The sequence below is a fragment of the Gamsiella multidivaricata genome (genome assembly GCF_025024155.1).
Source record: "Gamsiella multidivaricata strain RSA 2152 chromosome Unknown BC939scaffold_120, whole genome shotgun sequence".
NCBI lineage: Eukaryota > Fungi > Mortierellomycota > Mortierellomycetes > Mortierellales > Mortierellaceae > Gamsiella > Gamsiella multidivaricata.
This window is the reverse complement of record NW_026251828.1, coordinates 1-16964: the sequence shown is the minus strand read 5'-3', so window position 1 is coordinate 16964 and position 16964 is coordinate 1. Positions and strand designations below refer to the sequence as shown.

At 50.1% G+C, this 16964-nt stretch overlaps 6 protein-coding genes across 6 annotated transcripts; 3 read left to right on the top strand and 3 right to left on the bottom strand.

Moving 5' to 3' along the window:
- Positions 1–18: 18 nt before the first annotated feature.
- BC939DRAFT_481906 (DNA-directed RNA polymerase) lies at positions 19–1357 on the top strand (the record flags this gene model as incomplete). The annotated part of the gene is made up of 4 exons (XM_051559065.1): positions 19–69; positions 183–254; positions 372–1149; positions 1236–1357. The coding sequence occupies 4 exons, from the start codon at positions 19–21 to the stop codon at positions 1355–1357; spliced, it is 1023 nt and encodes a 340-aa protein (XP_051406634.1).
- Positions 1358–1459: 102 nt separating this feature from the next.
- Positions 1460–2588, bottom strand: BC939DRAFT_468605 (ribosomal protein S5 domain 2-type protein). The gene is made up of 3 exons (XM_051557932.1): positions 2282–2588; positions 1939–2187; positions 1460–1841 (listed from the first exon to the last, which is right to left on the bottom strand). Exons 1-3 carry the CDS (start codon positions 2571–2573, stop codon positions 1498–1500), a joined length of 885 nt encoding a protein of 294 aa, XP_051406633.1. The 5' UTR covers positions 2574–2588; the 3' UTR covers positions 1460–1497.
- Positions 2589–5563: 2975 nt separating this feature from the next.
- BC939DRAFT_468600 (peptidase S8/S53 domain-containing protein) lies at positions 5564–9250 on the top strand. The gene is made up of 7 exons (XM_051557931.1): positions 5564–5597; positions 5692–6077; positions 6183–6265; positions 6366–6462; positions 6562–6742; positions 6837–7744; positions 7865–9250. The coding sequence occupies exons 2-7, from the start codon at positions 5964–5966 to the stop codon at positions 9074–9076; spliced, it is 2595 nt and encodes an 864-aa protein (XP_051406632.1). The 5' UTR covers positions 5564–5597; positions 5692–5963; the 3' UTR covers positions 9077–9250.
- Positions 9251–9637: 387 nt separating this feature from the next.
- Positions 9638–12824, top strand: BC939DRAFT_468599 (uncharacterized protein). Its single transcript, XM_051557929.1, has one exon. The coding sequence runs from the start codon at positions 9769–9771 to the stop codon at positions 12730–12732; it is 2964 nt and encodes a 987-aa protein (XP_051406631.1). The 5' UTR covers positions 9638–9768; the 3' UTR covers positions 12733–12824.
- A 90-nt stretch (positions 12825–12914) lies between these two features.
- BC939DRAFT_40582 (kinase-like domain-containing protein) lies at positions 12915–14624 on the bottom strand. Its single transcript, XM_051552839.1, has one exon. The coding sequence runs from the start codon at positions 14474–14476 to the stop codon at positions 13016–13018; it is 1461 nt and encodes a 486-aa protein (XP_051406630.1). The 5' UTR covers positions 14477–14624; the 3' UTR covers positions 12915–13015.
- A 252-nt stretch (positions 14625–14876) lies between these two features.
- BC939DRAFT_40580 (uncharacterized protein) lies at positions 14877–15962 on the bottom strand. Its single transcript, XM_051552837.1, has 2 exons — positions 15762–15962; positions 14877–15536 (listed from the first exon to the last, which is right to left on the bottom strand). The coding sequence occupies exons 1-2, from the start codon at positions 15819–15821 to the stop codon at positions 14970–14972; spliced, it is 627 nt and encodes a 208-aa protein (XP_051406629.1). The 5' UTR covers positions 15822–15962; the 3' UTR covers positions 14877–14969.
- Positions 15963–16964: the final 1002 nt, after the last annotated feature.

The following is a 16964-nucleotide window of genomic DNA, read 5'->3' as shown; positions in this document are numbered from 1 at the left end:
AATTTCAAGCACAATGATATGGAGACTCTGCGCTCTCGCGTTATTGTCGAACGGGACCGTGTCACCAGCGTATGTATTTCGGTTGATGGCAGTCAAGGACTGACTAACTCAAGGCACGCATAAGGACACAGGAGGAAGAGTCCGTATGCAGCTGACACAGTTATCTAATGTTACCCATTTAGGCTGCCTCTACCGACTTTCCTCATAACTATCCAGGCGTTAATCTAGCATGGGACTTTGAAAAGTTCAAGGAGGTATGCGCTGGAACAGATATCGATCTACTCTGACAACTGACGAACGGTTGTGCTTGGTCTGGATAACATCTCTTACTCTATGCTTTGGCCTATAATATCTTATATTGTCAATAACAGAATTTCAAGATCAAGATTAACCGACTCTCGAAGAGTGAAATGGAATTCGACATGGTCGGGATCGACGCAGCCATCGCTAATGCCTTTAGAAGAATTTTGATTGCTGAGGTCCCAACAATGGCTATTTCGAACGTTTTCGTGATGAACAATACCTCAGTGGTCGTGGATGAGGTTCTGGCGCACCGCTTAGGACTGGTGCCCATCTTGGCAGATCCTACAAAGTTCGATTTCAAAGCCAGGGACGACACATCAACGGATCTCAACACGATCGTCTTCCGACTCACAGCAAAATGCAAACACAACCCCCAGGCTTCACCCGCAGAGACAGACCCTCTCAAGAAGTATATCCATTCCAGTGTTTATTCTGGCGATCTGATTTGGGACCCCAAGGGAGATCAGGCGGAACGTTTCAAGGACTGCCCCATTAAGCCCGTTCATGACGACATTGTCATTGCAAAACTGCGGCCAGGACAGGAGATCGACGTGGAAGTGCACTGTGAAAAGGGTCTGGGTCAGGATCATGCCAAGTGGTCGCCTGTTGCCACAGCAACATACCGCCTGTTGCCAGAGATCTTGATCAATGGGGATATCACGGGCGAGGCGGCTTTCAAGTTTCAGTCGTGCTTCCCCAAGGGTGTCGTCGATATCATCGAGGAGAACGGTGTGAAGAAGGCTGTGGTCGTGAACCCAAGGAAGGATACGGTTTCAAGGGAAGTGCTCCGTCATGCCGAGTTTGAGAACAAGGTCAAGCTGACTCGCGTCCGCGATCATTTTATCTGTAAGTCAGGAATCAGTACAGCAGTGACAAGGAAGTCGATTCTGATATCGAACTAACTTCCTATCCGTGACATTTTCTTGGTTTAGTTACGATCGAATCTGTTGGGTCAATTGAACCTCAGGACTTGTTGGTTCAGGCAGTTCAGGTGCTCATGGATAAGTGTGCGCAGGTGAAGCGCGCTCTCCAGGCCACGCTTCAATCTGAATAAACCCTTCGCACACTCATACATACAAACACACACACACTTAGCATTATGTTTTCTCTTTTTCGTCATAATATCAAGCTTTTCTTCAAGAAATATACAAGTATCCTACTCTGGACAAATAATCTATGAAGCATCGAGTGAATTTATTGGTGCTGTTGCCTCATAATGGTCCGCAGCTCCTGGCTACGCTCTCTTGCCCTTATCACACACTGTTTCAGTACTTCCTGCGAACTCGTTGCAGCGCCTACTTTCGAGACCGCGCACAGCTGTCCATGCTCATCGAGAGTTACAGTGATTTGACCCATACCAATCGATTCCTCTGCAAAGTCTGGATCTGCGAGTAGAGTCAAGGTTGTATCAAAAAGTGCAAAAGATGAGCTCAGCGGCATCCTGAGCAGGCTCAATTTAAATGAGTTCTCATTACTGACAGTTCCTGATCCAGGCACTTTCACAATTCCTTCCTCGTATGCCGGCTTGCGAATGCGCACTATCAAAAAGTCGATGCCCTATACTGTCAGAACAAAAAAAAATGCAGCGTTTTTGTCGAGCAGTTGCGGGCCGGTACTAGAAACAAAGGAACTTACCGTTTCCGAGGGCAGCCATGACAGCGGTCAGAGCAGCGTCATTAATGTTTCCATCATAGCTCACGCAAACGACATCGACCCATAATACCCATGCGGCTTTGCCCTCCTCGATGCACAAATCTTTGAGATTCAAAACGTTACTCTCTTTCAAGACTCGATTGATCGACTCTGACACCACCTGCGCCTGTTCACTAGGAGGACCTGGTTTAAACACACTCGAGCAGATAGGCGAAAGATCCACATTGGGCACTATATATCAGGAAGGAAAAGTTCAAGTCAGACGAATGTCCACTCCGATTGTTCAGCACATTATGGAGACCAAATAATGGACAGAAAAACTCACCAAGATATCCTTGATTGGGGGCATCCAGTTTGGGCTCTGTGACTTCAGCCTTGACTCCGCATACAACGGTTGTGCCACCCATGCGAACCATGGCAGAGCCATTGGCAGTGGTGATCACACCATAGTGAACTGTCGTTGGACGAAAGCTGTTGAGGAGTCGTCCGTCGGGGCGCACTCCTTGAGAGACGAACTTGCGAAAGTATTCTGAAGGATGTAGTTTCTGGAAGGTCGAGGCAGAGAAGGTAAAGGCAGGCGATGCAGCCTGACTGACAGATGTTGCTGATGTGGCCATGGTCAGTGTTGAAGTCTGTTTTTATTTTTTTCTTTGAGAGAAGTGATTTGTTTTGTTCACAGGGATCTAGTCACGTGCGAATTAAGACCTATTTCGCCCAGATAGTCCAATGCAGAGGCTCCTATTGCATCTTCTAATAGTCGAGGTCGGTGATGATGAATAAAGCATAGTATTGGTGCTGATAGCCTTGTTGCTTGTGCCGTATAAGAGTTGAGTCAGCCTCCTTCGTTCGAGATCGAAAAGAATAGATGCGCCAGAGATACTGATTGCAACGGCAGCGTGGGAGTCATTGGGCTTTGTGCGGATTCCTTAGCCAGACGGCAGAGCCTGTTCTGCCAGACTTTCTGAAAACAGGATATACAAGTTCAAGGGGTGATAAATTCGCCGGTCGCTGCAACAGTACAAATCCCCCTCAAACGTTTACCCCTTTTTCGACCGTGTTCACCGATTCGACTGCCGACGCTCGTTCATGCGTACCTGATAGAGAGTACTGGGGCGACTTTCAGTTCCTGTCTGGGGCACTTCGCCTTGTGGAATGATCTCCTGCGAGATACGATGCCTTTTACAACTGACACACCAACTGTCCTTGATGGGTATCATCTGCGGAGCAGCTATGACTGTGGAAACAGCTAGCACAGTTAGTTCAAGCTTCGCAGTACAAAATATTCAGATAAATAATATGTCTGCGTCGATGTTGTCAACCGGGGCCGTTACTTTTGTGACACTCGTCAGTGGACCCCTTGCTGCATCCATAATGTCGGCCTGCTCCGAGGAAAGAACTTCGTAAAACCCTACTGCGCCAAGCGACAATGAGCGCACCGATGCTGGTGGCACCTAGGGGTAGAGGGAGGACATGCGACGTGTGAACTGGCCGTAACTTAAGGCCCGGAGGATGGCGTTGCTAATCAAGACCAAGGGGCTCACAATAGCGTATGGTCCATTGCTGCCAAGGTGCTCATTCCACCTGGTCTTTGCCTCTTGGGGACGTACAGTCGGAGCGCGTTGGTGAGGTGCACGACGACCTTATATTATCGATCGGTAAACCATGTCCCTTTGAACGCGGACTATGCCCAGTTCGAATCCACACGCCCCGCGATGCATGGCGATTCAACGAAGGTGACCAGAACAGACTGAAAAGCCTTGACTATGCTATGGGAGGAGCCTTACATGTCTTGGGTCCCGCTCTCGATGGCCTCGTCCTCTTCTTTGGCTGCCCTGATATCCTCTATCGCGTCCAAATCGCTTCAGTCGCAACGGTCAAAAAACAGTCGTCGAGAGCACCTTTCACCTGCCATCCAAGTGCAGTGTTGTAGCTACTAGAAGGGCTGAGCCAAGGCACAAAGCCGATCGCTCAAATTGGGAATATGCGGCTGATCCTTGCTGGCTGATTCGCGGTAGCTCTAGGAGGCCAGCTGCGCGATCGTAGACTCGCTCTCTTCGGAAAATCTGGGGGTTTCTTTCTGCGAAATATTGTACAATTCATCCCAGAGATTCAGGATCTGCGTCCGCCAATGCAACCTGGGCAGTGTTCTGGCCTTGATCTCCTCCTCCGCCCTCTTCTGAACTGCTTCTTTAAGATGCTGCTGGATTCATGCTTCTCTCTCGGAGGTCAAATAAAGTTGCAGCGAGATTCTTCGATATGTGGGTCCTTCCACTCTTGATGACGGTTACTGGCTCCGTGGCGTGAAGCGACATAGAATCTTATCACTTCCTGGAGGTGACGAGGTATAGGTGCGACGTTCACAATTGGTTCGGCCTCTCCATGGGAAATGAAATCGTCAGGGAACGTTTCACGGAGGCTGAAAGTCTTGGGTTACCGTGTGTAAGTTAAGAGCGCTGTTATAGAACTGTCCATCGACGGCCTAAAGCACAAAAATGATATCAAGTGTAAGAACTTAATACCACAGGAATATGTCCATCGTGTTTGGCAATTCTCAGCTGAACTTACCAAAATCAGTGCTTTGTGCGCCAGTGCTGATAGCTCCACAATCACCTGAGAGACTATCCGTTGTTGCTCCTCGACAATTCTGATGGTAGTGTCGTGATAGTGAGGTATATCCGACCGGAGAATCGCTTTCATGGTGGTGATACAGGTACGGATATCATCTTCATTGTCGCCTGTCAACTCAATTGGCGCCTGCCCCCATTCTCGAGCCTGCTCCTGATCTCGCTCTTTCCCCTTTCCGTGTCGCCTTGGCTCTCCTGCCTATCCTCGATCGCTTGCTGCCACTAGTGCTCGAACTCGTAGGCTACCATTTTCTTGCAATCCGCGATGTTATCCGAAATATTTCCCAGCCTTTTTTTGAAGATCGGCCTTCTCAAATCGCGAACTGAGTCCGAACCCTGACCGCAGGCTATCGACGGCTCAGACAATGATTTCTTGGGTAGTCGCTACAGCTTTTTGAAGCCCTCCAAGATTGCTCCTCTCTTCCGATCAGCGCACCTTCCTGGTCTCACCCTTGAGAAATCTATTCCTTTCGAGGATAGGGCGAACTGTGCTCGTTATTGTGTTTTGCATAGATCTCATGCTATTCGTTCAAAAACAACATTGTATTGATTAGAACGTCCAGTAGATATAGAGTTTTGAATGGCACATATTGAATATATCGCCTGCCATTCCGTCTATGGATAAAAAAAAGAGAGGGGGGGATAATCACAGCACAGCCTGCAACGAACGCGTTTCCAGCAAACTATGTGGCCGTTGGATTAAGAGCGATAAGGAACAGTACTTGAAATATGAAACAAGAGCAACAAGAGCAGCATAGAGATCTCTTGCCCGGCTTGAGACGTTCGTTCTCATACCAGCTACGAAGCGGTTGGAAATTCATCGGATGCCACACCATACACACGTTTACACATTACACAGCACACATCATATACTATACATACACATTTCTGTCAAGAGAGGGGAGGGGCCACACTCCGTTACCAGGTGCTACAAGTATTTAACTCTATGGCCCACATTTTCCTTCTCCTCTCTTGTATACAACCAGTCTCTTCTCCCATCTCAAGTCTTCACACAAGGTACACTCTACCAGCAATCATTATTGTCGCCATCAACGCGACAACTTTCCTTCCAAGCAGATGAAGGCCCCAAAGCTCATCCTATCTTTCACAGCAGCGTCCCTTCTCTCACTCTCACCCTTGTTCGCCCAGTTTGTTGAATCGCAACGTGTTTCCCAGGTCCTAAAAAACGTGAAGGTCATTTCTAACGGAGGTGTCACTGTTGGCGGCCACAAACACCACCGCCCTCAGTTTCAAGACCCCATTATCCGCTCTTCCGATCTGGTTGAGAATGCGATTGAGAACGCGTTCTGGATCGATTTCCACAACCAATTCGACCAGCGCACGCGCTTTACAGAACTCGTCAAAGAGCACCCTGGAATCACTATGCGACACGAGTTCTGGGATGCCCTTAACGCCGTGTCAATTACTGTACGGGACGAGAGTGTTTTGGGGGAGATTCTTGACCAGATCTCAGGGATCAAGATGATCGAGCCCGTGGTAAAAATGTCACACATATCATGCATTGTCTGCCCTATGGGTACCATGCTGGCATGCCTTTCGCTAACTTTAAATTATTTTTTTTCCTCTTTTTCTGCTTCTCAGGTCATACACGATAGACCCGACTATATCAAGGAGCCTCTTCATGTCCATAAACAAAGTGCCTCAAGAATGAAAAAATACGCCGTGTAAGAATTACCTATACATCGCTGATGCAGACTGCAACCTATTCTTACCGAAGATACCCCACTCGCATTTACACACCTCCTTTCCTGTTATTTGTTACAGGCATGATCTTACAGGAGTGAAGGAAGTGCACGAATCGCTCAAGCTGTTTGGGAATGGTATCAAGATCGGGATTATTGATTCTGGTGTTGACTACCATGTAAGGAACTGTTCTTTGTTCGTGGCAAGGTTCTTGATCTTTGATCAAAATGACAAAAGCCATGGCACCACCTTCTTGTTTTAACTTTTGCAAAACTAGCACCCGGCTCTAGGAGGATGCTTTGGACCTGGATGCAAGATTGCATACGGAACGGATTTTGTCGGAGATGATGGAAATAGTCCTGACGACGATCCTATGACTGACTGCGATGGGCACGGTACACATGTTGCTGGGATTATAGCAGCCAATGATACCGCTTTCCTTGGAGTTGCTCCTCAAGGTAATACGCAGGATATATTTTATTGAACTATGAAAAAATCTGAAAGCACCCGTCGTTTATTCACTCTTACCCATCTTGATGTTCTTTACTGCAGCAATTCTCGGCGCATACAGAGTTTTCGGATGCAAAGGTGGTACAAGCAATGATTTGATCATGAAGGCGCTTCTGCGTGCTGCAGCGGATGGAATGCAGGTCATCAACCTGTCTCTTGGAGGTCCAGGTGGATGGCGCCAGGATCGGGAGGCGCGTCTTGCAGATGCACTGGCCATAAAAGGAACTATTATTGTCGCTGCCATGGGTAATGAGGGTCAGATGGGTCTTTTCGAGTCATCCTCACCTGGCGTTGCAGAGTCTGTTATCACAGTAGCCTCGATCGAGAATGAGTCCAGAAGCAACATGTATTTTATGGTGGACCAGTCCGCGCTCAAGGGCAAGTCCGTTGATGTGAAGGACGCTGATGGTGATAAGGACGACGCGAACAAAAAGTCAGAGCAACCGCGATCAATATTGTATATGGGAGACTTTGATATGAATCTGACCAATACTGCGCTTGTACAAGTCGCCCCAGGAACGTCGGGTCAAGTCAAGGAGGATGCATGCCACGCTATCGATACTGACCTGAAGGGAAAGATCGCTCTCATTCGCCGCGGCGGTTGCACTTTCAAGGTCAAGGTTGCAAATGCAGCTCTGGCCAACGCGACCGGTGTGATTATTATGGACAACGTTCCTTCCAATGGTTTTGCTGGAGACACATCAGGAGCCATAATCAAATCCAGGACCATTACCCTGGACGATGGCGAATACCTGCTCAGGACAATTGCTGAAGAGAAGAAGGAGGTCGAGGGCATCAAGCTCGTTGCGGGTGTCGGGCCCAAGGAGGTCGTTAACCCGAATGGTGGCTTCTTATCAATCTTTTCGTCCATGGGACCGGACTCAGAGCTGAACTCGAAGCCGGATATTGCTGCACCAGGCGGCCAGATCTGGTCAACTTTCCCTATCAAGGTATGCGCGGTTCCCTGGAGCATTATATCTATGCTGAATTTCTCATGAATATTTAGACAAGTGTATGAAAGAGCAGAGCACAACTAGAATGACTCACTGTCAATGCAACATCGATATTAGTTTGGTTCATACGCCACTCTCTCTGGGACATCGATGGCTACACCCTATGTCGTTGGATGCGTTGCGCTCTATCTGGAAGGGCTTCCCAATGCAGACCGCTCAGCAAAAGGCATCAAGGTTGCGTTCCAGAACAGTGCTCAACCGCGTTTGCAGCAAACGGGGTATAAAGGGTTTGCTTCGGTTACACAACAGGGAGCTGGCCTCCTCAGTATGATGAGTGTCCTCAAGACCCGGGTTATCATCACGCCCTCTAGCATCTCTCTCAATGACACAGTTAACATGAATTCGAAGCAGAAGATCACTATTACCAACAACGGTCAGACGCCACTACAGTACGAGCTTGATGTCGTTTCTGCCGCAGGTCTCTTGCCCTTTGACAAGAACATGATGGTTGAAAAGAATCCGCAGATCATCACTGCCAAGGCTTCGGTCAAGGTTCCTCATAGTACCGTAATTGTCGCGCCTGGTTCCTCGATGACCGTCGAGATGATGTTCACAGGACCCGATACAAATCCCTCGCAGTATGTGATATACTCGGGATACATCCGCTTCACACCTAGGACTATCAGCTCAGAGTCGCCAGTGATGCATGTACCTTACATGGGAATGCACGGCAACTACAAGAACGTCAATGTCCTTGATCCGGTCTTTGGTCTCCGCATCTTTGATGCTCGTGGACGTCCCCTTTATGCCAGCCGTAGCCGAGGCTTGGGCTCTGCAAGTAGGCAGAGTAGTTCCCGCAATGATACACTGAAGGCCGGCTCAGGCGGGGCTATCAGCAAGAAGACCCGAAGTATCCGCTTTAACGCACCAGACGCTTCTACAGCCACCCCGTCTGCCTCTGAAAGTCGCCCGCGCAGATCGCCTGGTCTGATGAAGATTGTTTTTCGCATGATCACAGCCAGTGAGGTCTTGGTCCTTGATCTGGTCTCGGATAAGGGTGACGATCCCTACCAGGTCAAGAGCTATGGTGTTCTCAAGAACGGAATTGCACGATACGTGTCTAGGAGTGACCAGATCGAAGGCAACGCATTCCAGGTCATGGGATGGGATGGGCAGGTGCTGTTGGACGACGGCGTGAGGGCTAAGCCAGCAGATGCCCCTGTGGGGCAGAAGTTCAGGTTGAGAATCTCGCTCTTAAAGCACTTTGGGAACCAGGATAATGATATCGACTTCGAGTCGCACCTTACAGAACCATTCACATTATCCTAGACATGATCTGAAAAAGGCAGCGCCAGCTCTATCTATTATATATAGTCGTTTATATATATATATATAATAATACACCAATAATGAATAAAGATCTATTTGGAGCCATTACTTACCATTCAGCACCAATTACTACCGTGTATGCCAAAGATAATTAACTACAGCACGGTAGCAAACTGCACCCAGCGCGCTGAAGCAAACGTTACTAGCAGCATCCTGGGGTGTGGTCCGATTTTGCTGCGGCAATCTGCCCGAATCTATCAGACAGGTTGCAGGCAGGGGTTCGTCTCTTGCACACTGGGAAGTACAAGTGTGTTTCGCCGAATAAGGAATAGGGGGCGGGTGCCTGCTTTCTCTCGCCTAGACTCTTCCTTTTGGCGAGGGCACGTATTGGGATAGCGCAACAATGCCCTACCACAGTATCAATGATAATGCTACTTGGGAAGAAGGAAGGCGCTTGTGCCCCTCTCGCCATCGGCTGTCTGCAGTGAGGGAAAATGACACGTCGCAGACTTCCGTTATGGGTGGCGAGGGCTCCCTCGCCCTCGCAGTCGTACCGCTCCTTATCTCTCTTTCACACTCTCACACCCACGCACATACACACACTCTCTCTCTTTTCCCCTCTTTCCTATACTTCATACCTTCTCATTCTTTTCACACATTATCCATACTTTTATTACTCACACACGCTTTCCATGGACGCTAGCACAGCCGCACGGTCCTGGCTACTAAGACGCACACCGTCGTCTTGCTCTAGCTCCTCCTTTCTTCTTGTTAGCGATGAGGAGGACGACCAACTTTGTCTAGCCGACGATGATGACGACGACCAAAAATCGTGTGCAGACAGCAGGGGCGAGAGCAGCGACAGCAATGGCCACTACGGAGGTGGCAAACACGAGGAGGATTACGACAACGGTGTCTTTAGCGTTGACTATCCGTTCGAGTCAGACATTCATCACGCCAATAATCTGTTCTCGGCGACAATTTTTGAGGATGAGTGCGAGCACCTTTCGGATACTTCCTACGAGAACAGCATAGACGACGTGCTCAGCATCGCCAGCTCCCAGGACGACCCACCTGGCTCCGAGCCCAGTGTTTCCCCCACCTCTTCTCAAACAAAAACGATCACCAAAGACAAGCGGTCTAACCCTAGTCATGCAACTTTTCCTGGTAACATCCCGCCTATAGTCGCCCACTCTATCTTTTCATATCTCGATCAAAGCTCCCTTCATTCATCTTTGACCGTCAGCAAGCCTTGGTTCTGTTTTGCGGTCAAGCACCTCTACCGCGATCCTTTCCACAGCGATGCTACAGGCAGACGCGGACCTGACGGACACGCCCCAAAGCCATGGTTGCACCCCGTTCAAGAGCGATTGCTCGTCCGCCTGTTATTGCGCTCCATTTTCTGTCCCAGTGAACCCGGGGAGAAGACCGTTCTGGTCTCCGAAGAGGTCAGCGGCTTGGCGGGATCCTGCCGCGTGGTGGACAAGGATGGAGTCGAAATTCGCACCACCGTGAATTACATGTCTTTTCTAGAGGTCCTTGACTGGGCGCCTTGGGGCCGTTATCTCGATTTTTGGGAAACCGTCCATGTTGGATGCATTGCAGCGTGTGAGAGCGATCTCGCTTCGCCCTTTCGATTCTCATTCCACACGATCCTCGATTGGTTTGTTGAGAATCCGAACGCCAAAACCCTTGTGCTACATCCAGATACGAACCTGCCTTGCGACATTGCCAACTTGCTGCCAAGCTGGACGACACTTTGCTTCGACCAGACCCCTCCTACATCGTACTATAAGAAAGACACAGAGAGAACGTCCTATCGAGAGGTCCCGGAGGAGCTTAGACGCTCGCATGATTATTACACCAATTTCAACTATGCGCGTCTTCTCCATGGTCTCCTTGAGCTCGAGGGAAAAGGCATGGACACCTTGGATCGAGAACGAGTAAAAGGGATTCGACACTTGCAACTTCCACCAGACTTTTATTTCATGGGCGACTACAAGGACGAGGCAGCAACACTCCTTCAAATTGTCCAAAAACCACTCTCTTTGGATGTTAGCGCCTGCACAAACTGGGCATTTTTGAGTATCGAGCTTGGTAACGAGAATTTACAGGAACTAGTCCGATTTGTATCACTCGGCAATCAGCAGGAATCCTTCTCCTTCCAAGGCTTCCTGAGACGTTGCCCGCGGCTGAGAGAGATCGAGATGGTTGTCCGGAATGCAGGCGAGGTCGACTTTGGTTCTCACACGACTCAAGTAGTCCTGAGCGACAATGACTGGTGGTTCGAGCTTCAGAGCCGCCAAAGGTCAACTCAAAGAGCGCTAGGCGATCCACTGGCGATAGAGGACGTATGGACCCTTAGCCCAGCTTTGTCAACGCCACCTGCGTTGACTGTTGCGAAGTTGTATGCCTTGAACACCCATGAACTACACCTCATCCTCAGCTTAATCAAGTTGGAATTCAGCAATAGCTTGCGAGAGCTCAAACTTGGACTAGTGCCCCCCCAGCGTCGAACAAACTTGCACTCTACTCCTGAACCGCACAGGACAGACTTTTACCTAGGCAGTGCGTCCTTTACAATGCCTCAACTTGTGGACCTGTACTTGCATCTTTCTGGTCATACTCACTTTCTGGGAGAGGATCCTTTCGATGGCTGTCCGCGCCTCCAACGTCTAATACTGGTATCTGATGGGGAAACGCGCCGGTCTACTCACGTGTGGAGAGCACCATTGAGTCTGAGGGAGCTGCTTTTGGATGGCCACACGATCCGCCAGATGTTTGATCTCGGTTCTCTGGCCCGACTGTCTCGACTGGAGTCCCTTGCCCTTCACGATGATGGCTCGGGGCATCCGCCCCTACTTTGGATGCCCCAGATGTTCCTGGCCGAGCTCGGGACCTTGCAACTTTCAGGAACCGGAGCAAAGTCTTTTCGGTTCGACTGGCTGCAGTTTTTGCCGTCCTTGAAGGTCCTGGAGGTCAATGGCCTAGAATACAGTAGCATTCTCAAGGCATATGTCAATATCTGCGACGTCGCAGCAGAGTTGGACAATAAGTCATTTTCGCTGCCGCAGGGACTGTTGATCTGCAAGTTCACTATAATCAACATGGAATGCCCTTACGATTTTGAGGACTCTATCCTACATCTTTTCATGGAGTCCGAGACGCAGCCAATAAGCCCATCTGACCCTGTGGGGGAGCCAGATCTGGATACTCTGCCTGAGAGGCCGCCTTTGAATCGTGACCTCGAAGAGCAGATCGCCAGAATGGAGAGACACAGTCCGTCAGCCGATTACCGCCTCCTCTCGGTCCTGCGCGAGTTTTGTCCAGGGGTTAGAACGTTAAGCGTCAATATCGAGGGGTGCACATGCACTACTCGTCCGTCATTGTGGCCCTACTCACCTCCTGGGTCACAAACTGTGGACCATCCTTTAGAACTCGAGTGGCGCACTCTTGTAGCCTTGAACGGATTTCTTCCTGAACTTACTCGTTTCCGCACGGTGTCGTTCGCACTGAATACAGCAAAGAATGTTCTTCTGCTAAGGCATGGTTTTGTCCGCAAGCCTGACTTCCTGGGAATGGACAAAAGCAACAACATCAATCAGGGCAAGTGCGTCTTCAAGCTGGGCGAGGTGGATTACATGTGGACTGCGTAGGTGCATGGAAACCATAGCTGTCATTTTTATGAGAAGCGTTTGAAGCATTTGTCGTTTATGAATAAACACAGCATGGTTACTACGATGCTGCCTACATCGATCTCACGGGATGGCCTTATATATATTAAGAAAGAACAAAAAAAAAAAAAAAAAAAAAAAAAAAAAAAAGCAATAATGACACAGTCGGTAGTCGGGAATGAAGGTAATGCGGGTATTTTATTTCTTTGTAGGTGGTGTTTGGCGGTGTCTTGATGGCGTTGATGTTGGCGTTGTCTGCCGTCTCTCACACAAACAAAGATTCAGCTTGATTAAGACTCAGGCGAAAGTTAGGATCGAGGACAAGGAGCCCCTCGACGACCTTTCTCTCGTTGGGGTCCTGAATATCGACGAGACGATCCTTCCATGCACTGAATCGCCCAGTTGCCGCTTGGTCTGCCGCCTCCTCGGTCCTAAACAAAGGCTGTCCAGTGAGCACCTCGAACAGGACACAGCCCGCTGCCCAGGCATCCATCGCGGTTGTAGCCAATGTTGTGTCCAGTCTTAGTTCCCGTCGAGCGTTCAATAGCTCAGGAGCCAGGTTTCTCTCCACGGTGCCGTTCTCCTGGCCGATTAACGAACCCTGACGGGGTCCAACAGCCTCATTCAGGAACCTAGCTCCGCCAAAAGACCAGATGACCCAATGGCCTTCCTCGTTCAGCACTAGCGACCCTGTACAGATGGAAAGATGAACGACATCCTTCTCGTGGCACCAGACCAGTCCGCTCAACAGTGCTTTGGCGACTGCCAGCTGATCGGGTCGGTGCAAAAGGCGGTGCTGGTGAGTCGAAAGCATAAAGTCCAGGGTTGATTCATGTGCATCCAGAACGAGGATATGGCGCCACTCTAGAGCAGCGGGAATGATCATAGTCTGGTGAAGCGAGATGATTTTGGCGGGGTTGACGATGTGGTTCAACATAGCGGCCTCTCGCTGCCAGACAATCTCGTCCCGAACCCACTTGAGGGTCACACTCTCGGCCGTGTCCACGTTCTCGCCTAACTGAATGACGATCATCTTGGAATTGACGGCCGTCTGGCCAAGACGGTATTGTGAGAGGACAACCGCGCCCAATGGAGCATGAGGCACCGATTGAGCAACATCGCGGCCGTCGTAGCGCACAATGGGGACGCGCAAGGTCAAATTTTCTACAGGGCGTTCGGTCGAGACACTGTTTTGGCCGCGAGGGGAGGTGTTGGCCTCTGAATCCAGCAGTGAGTGGGTTGAAGCGAAACGAGGTTGATAGGAGCTCATGCCTTTGCCGCCCTTGGCGTGCAAATCGCGAACTGCCATCCCCAATCCTTCCTGCTCTCGAGCGCGCTCATCGATCTTTTTGTTGCGACGATGAAAGATGGCAAACAGAGCCACAAGCATGACCAGAGCAACAGCGCTGACAGCGATTCCGATAATGGCCGGCGTTGATAAGCCCTTACTGGATGACTCCTGGGCTGCGGGTGCTGGAGGCGTGTAGACGTTGAAGGCACCGGCACTCGTAGATTTGTCTGTGGCAAAGATGGAGTAGTTGTTGAAATGGATTCCTGCATTAGTGATGACTGTAGTCAAGCCAAAGCTCCAGCTGTTGATGGCAGGATTGACCTGCCCTCCGTAGACCAATGCCTTGGAAGTATCGAACATGGTCGCAGCGCCATAATCAAAGAACTGAGGGACAGGACCTCGAAAATCTGATGGAAAAGACCTGGTGGACATCATTTCGATCAAGGACGCATTTAGGGCCGCCGTTGCCGTAAAGGAGATTTTTTGTTTCTATAAGACCGCGTTCCCATCGGTGGCGGACAAGAAGAGAGCCAAATTAGTTGAGCGAGGACTCCATGGCTCGCTACAGAAACGATCGGAATTTATCTACTTTTCTGTTTACTTACAGCATCGCTTCCAAAGAAATAGTTGTAGGTCGCATCATGGGCGTGAGCGACGGCTGAGAATCCAATGTAGCCAATATCGGCAGCAGCAAGTACTAAGGGCGTAGAACTGGGAGCACCGAGAGTGAATCTTGAGGCCATTGTGCTGGAGGACTTGTTGTAGATGACGAGGAAGGATCCGGTCCGTTCTCGGTAAATCGAAAAAATGCTGGTCGTGGGGATGTCAGCGGGAACAGGGCTATCGACAAGTAAAAGAAAATGTACCGCAGTTAGGGCATTAATGGGCCTTTACTCAAAAGAAAAGCATTGAAAGCGAACAGGAGGCCTTACGCAGGCGTGGGACCCGAGACGCCGTGAGCGGCATCAATGTCGAACATAGTCCAGTTGCCGCCAATGAGTCCGAGCCATTGGAACTGGCCCTGACCATCAGTCTTGGACCAGGCGACCTGCGGCGCCGTACCTCGGGTAGCATCCCAGGTTGCAATGGGCTCTGAAGCTGCGAGGGCAGGTGTCTGGGCGTTCTCGAGGTAGACATTTTCGTTGAAGATGTAAAGAAATGTGCCAGAGGTCTTGTCGAGGGCACAGATCATCCTGCTGTTGGCGAGAGGTCTGACGGTGTTGGATTTGGCCGCAGGGATGGGGCTAAAGTCGAGAGGAGAGCCGCTGGAGAGGTTTTTGTCGATGGGAAGGGTGTAGGACTGCAGAGCATAGGTGGAGTTTTTGGTGGGCGTGGTGGAGTTCCCTGAAGCAGCAGCGGGATACTGGAGGCCGACGAGGAAGATGGTGTCATCAGAGGCAGCGAGACAGGGGTATCCCAGTTTTGGGATAGTCTGAGGCTGTGCCATGGGGGTTCCAAGTCGAGGGGAGAAGAGATGGGAGCCAGGCTCGGGTTCCTGTTGCGGAGGGGGGGACGTTGGGAGGGAGCGAAGATAAGGGAAGGAAAAGGGCGCGCAGGCGAGGGGGGGAGGAAGAGGAAGGAGTGTGAGCATGCAGCGGAGGGCGAGGGAAAGGTCAGTCAGTCAGTCAGTTCGATTGAGTGGTTTGTGTTCGTGTAACGAAGAGAGCGTTTGAATGGGAAGGGGGGGCGAAAAGCGGAGAAGGAACCGTTTGAGGCATACCATTCCAAGCGCCCTATATCTTGCTCCGCCCTGTCTACCCATGCCCAAGTTCATGTCCATGTCTATGAACACGCTGTGGCATCAGCTGAGACTGAGTGGGCTGAGCGCAATCAGGTACAGAATCGCCTTCTCCATCATCTCGCTCACACACACAGCAACTGGAGGCGACACTCACTCCTCCCCTTACACTGTCTTCTTTCCTACTCTTTCTTATGGGTTCATTCATCCCTTTCCCCCTCCCTTCCTCCTCCTCTCCCTCTCTCTCCTTCTCTCTTTCTCTCTTTCTCTCTATCATTCGCTTTCTCTTCGTCTCTTGCGTCCTGGGGCAATTGCTGTGCTGTATCATGTGTGCCCTGTTGACTTGAGCAGTCGAATCAATTCGAGTGTGTGCAGGGCAATCTTCCATAAATAGAATTCGAGCCATCCATCCATGGGTGCTAGGGCATCGCACACTTTATTATATTGCTGAACACTACCAGCCCAATGGTCGATCCTACTTGCGAAAAGGATAGGATTTCCCATCTCATCCAAAGAAACAGGCGTTGGTATGGCTGATGAATTATTTACCTGCAGATCGAAGAAAAAAAAAAGAAAAAAAAAGGGATGCAGCTGATGAAGGGGCCTGCCGTCCAGGAGTGTTAGATGAAGAAGAGGCTGAGAGGAAGGGAGGGGAGAGGGTTGTGGGCCAGTGTGTTTTTGTATATGTCCAGATGTGGAATGGAAAGTGGGATCAGTCGAGTGAATGAGATGCAAATGCCCTTTCCTATTACTACTCCCTTCAAGGGTAGATGGCAGATAGCAATGGGACGAAGCAGTGGAGAGGATGGGGGGAAGACGGAATCCAGAGAAGGAAGAGAGGGAAAGAGAGCAAGAGAAATAATAATACGCCGCAATCGATAATTAGGGTTACTGCAGCCCAGTCCAGTCCAGCATGCATATCATCTCCATTTCCAACGAGCGGATACAAAGTCGTGAGCGCCGGCTTCAGGCCGGTTTGGGTGTTGGCTCATAAAAAAGAAGCGAAACAACAGCTCAAATAAACACACGCAATTGCTCTCATCTTGCTGCCTGTACTGGGGTACTGTATCCAGAGGCAAGAGGAGCAAGGAGCGGAGCTATCGATACTAGTCATGGCGAAAACCTGCTTGCATCTTTACCATGGGATATATCAGAAAGAGGCAGGCACGGTTCAGTTGCAGGTCG

Bases quoted from the DNA above. Each gene is read 5' to 3' on its own strand.
- BC939DRAFT_40582 (XM_051552839.1), bottom strand. From the start codon at position 14,476: ATGATGTCCACCAGGTCTTTTCCATCAGATTTTCGAGGTCCTGTCCCT.
- BC939DRAFT_468605 (XM_051557932.1), bottom strand. From the start codon at position 2,573: ATGGCCACATCAGCAACATCTGTCAGTCAGGCTGCATCGCCTGCCTTT. The intron at 2,188-2,281 runs GTGAGTTTTTCT...CCTGATATATAG, and splicing joins CCCCAATCAAGGATATCTTG to TGCCCAATGTGGATCTTTCG. The intron at 1,842-1,938 runs GTAAGTTCCTTT...ACTTTTTGATAG, and splicing joins CATGGCTGCCCTCGGAAACG to TGCGCATTCGCAAGCCGGCA.
- BC939DRAFT_468599 (XM_051557929.1), top strand. From the start codon at position 9,769: ATGGACGCTAGCACAGCCGCACGGTCCTGGCTACTAAGACGCACACCG.
- BC939DRAFT_40580 (XM_051552837.1), bottom strand. From the start codon at position 15,821: ATGGACATGAACTTGGGCATGGGTAGACAGGGCGGAGCAAGATATAGG. The intron at 15,537-15,761 runs GTATGCCTCAAA...CCTCCGCAACAG, and splicing joins GATATAGGGCGCTTGGAATG to GAACCCGAGCCTGGCTCCCA.
- BC939DRAFT_468600 (XM_051557931.1), top strand. From the start codon at position 5,964: ATGCGACACGAGTTCTGGGATGCCCTTAACGCCGTGTCAATTACTGTA. The intron at 6,078-6,182 runs GTAAAAATGTCA...TCTGCTTCTCAG, and splicing joins TCAAGATGATCGAGCCCGTG to GTCATACACGATAGACCCGA. The intron at 7,745-7,864 runs GTATGCGCGGTT...CATCGATATTAG, and splicing joins GGTCAACTTTCCCTATCAAG to TTTGGTTCATACGCCACTCT.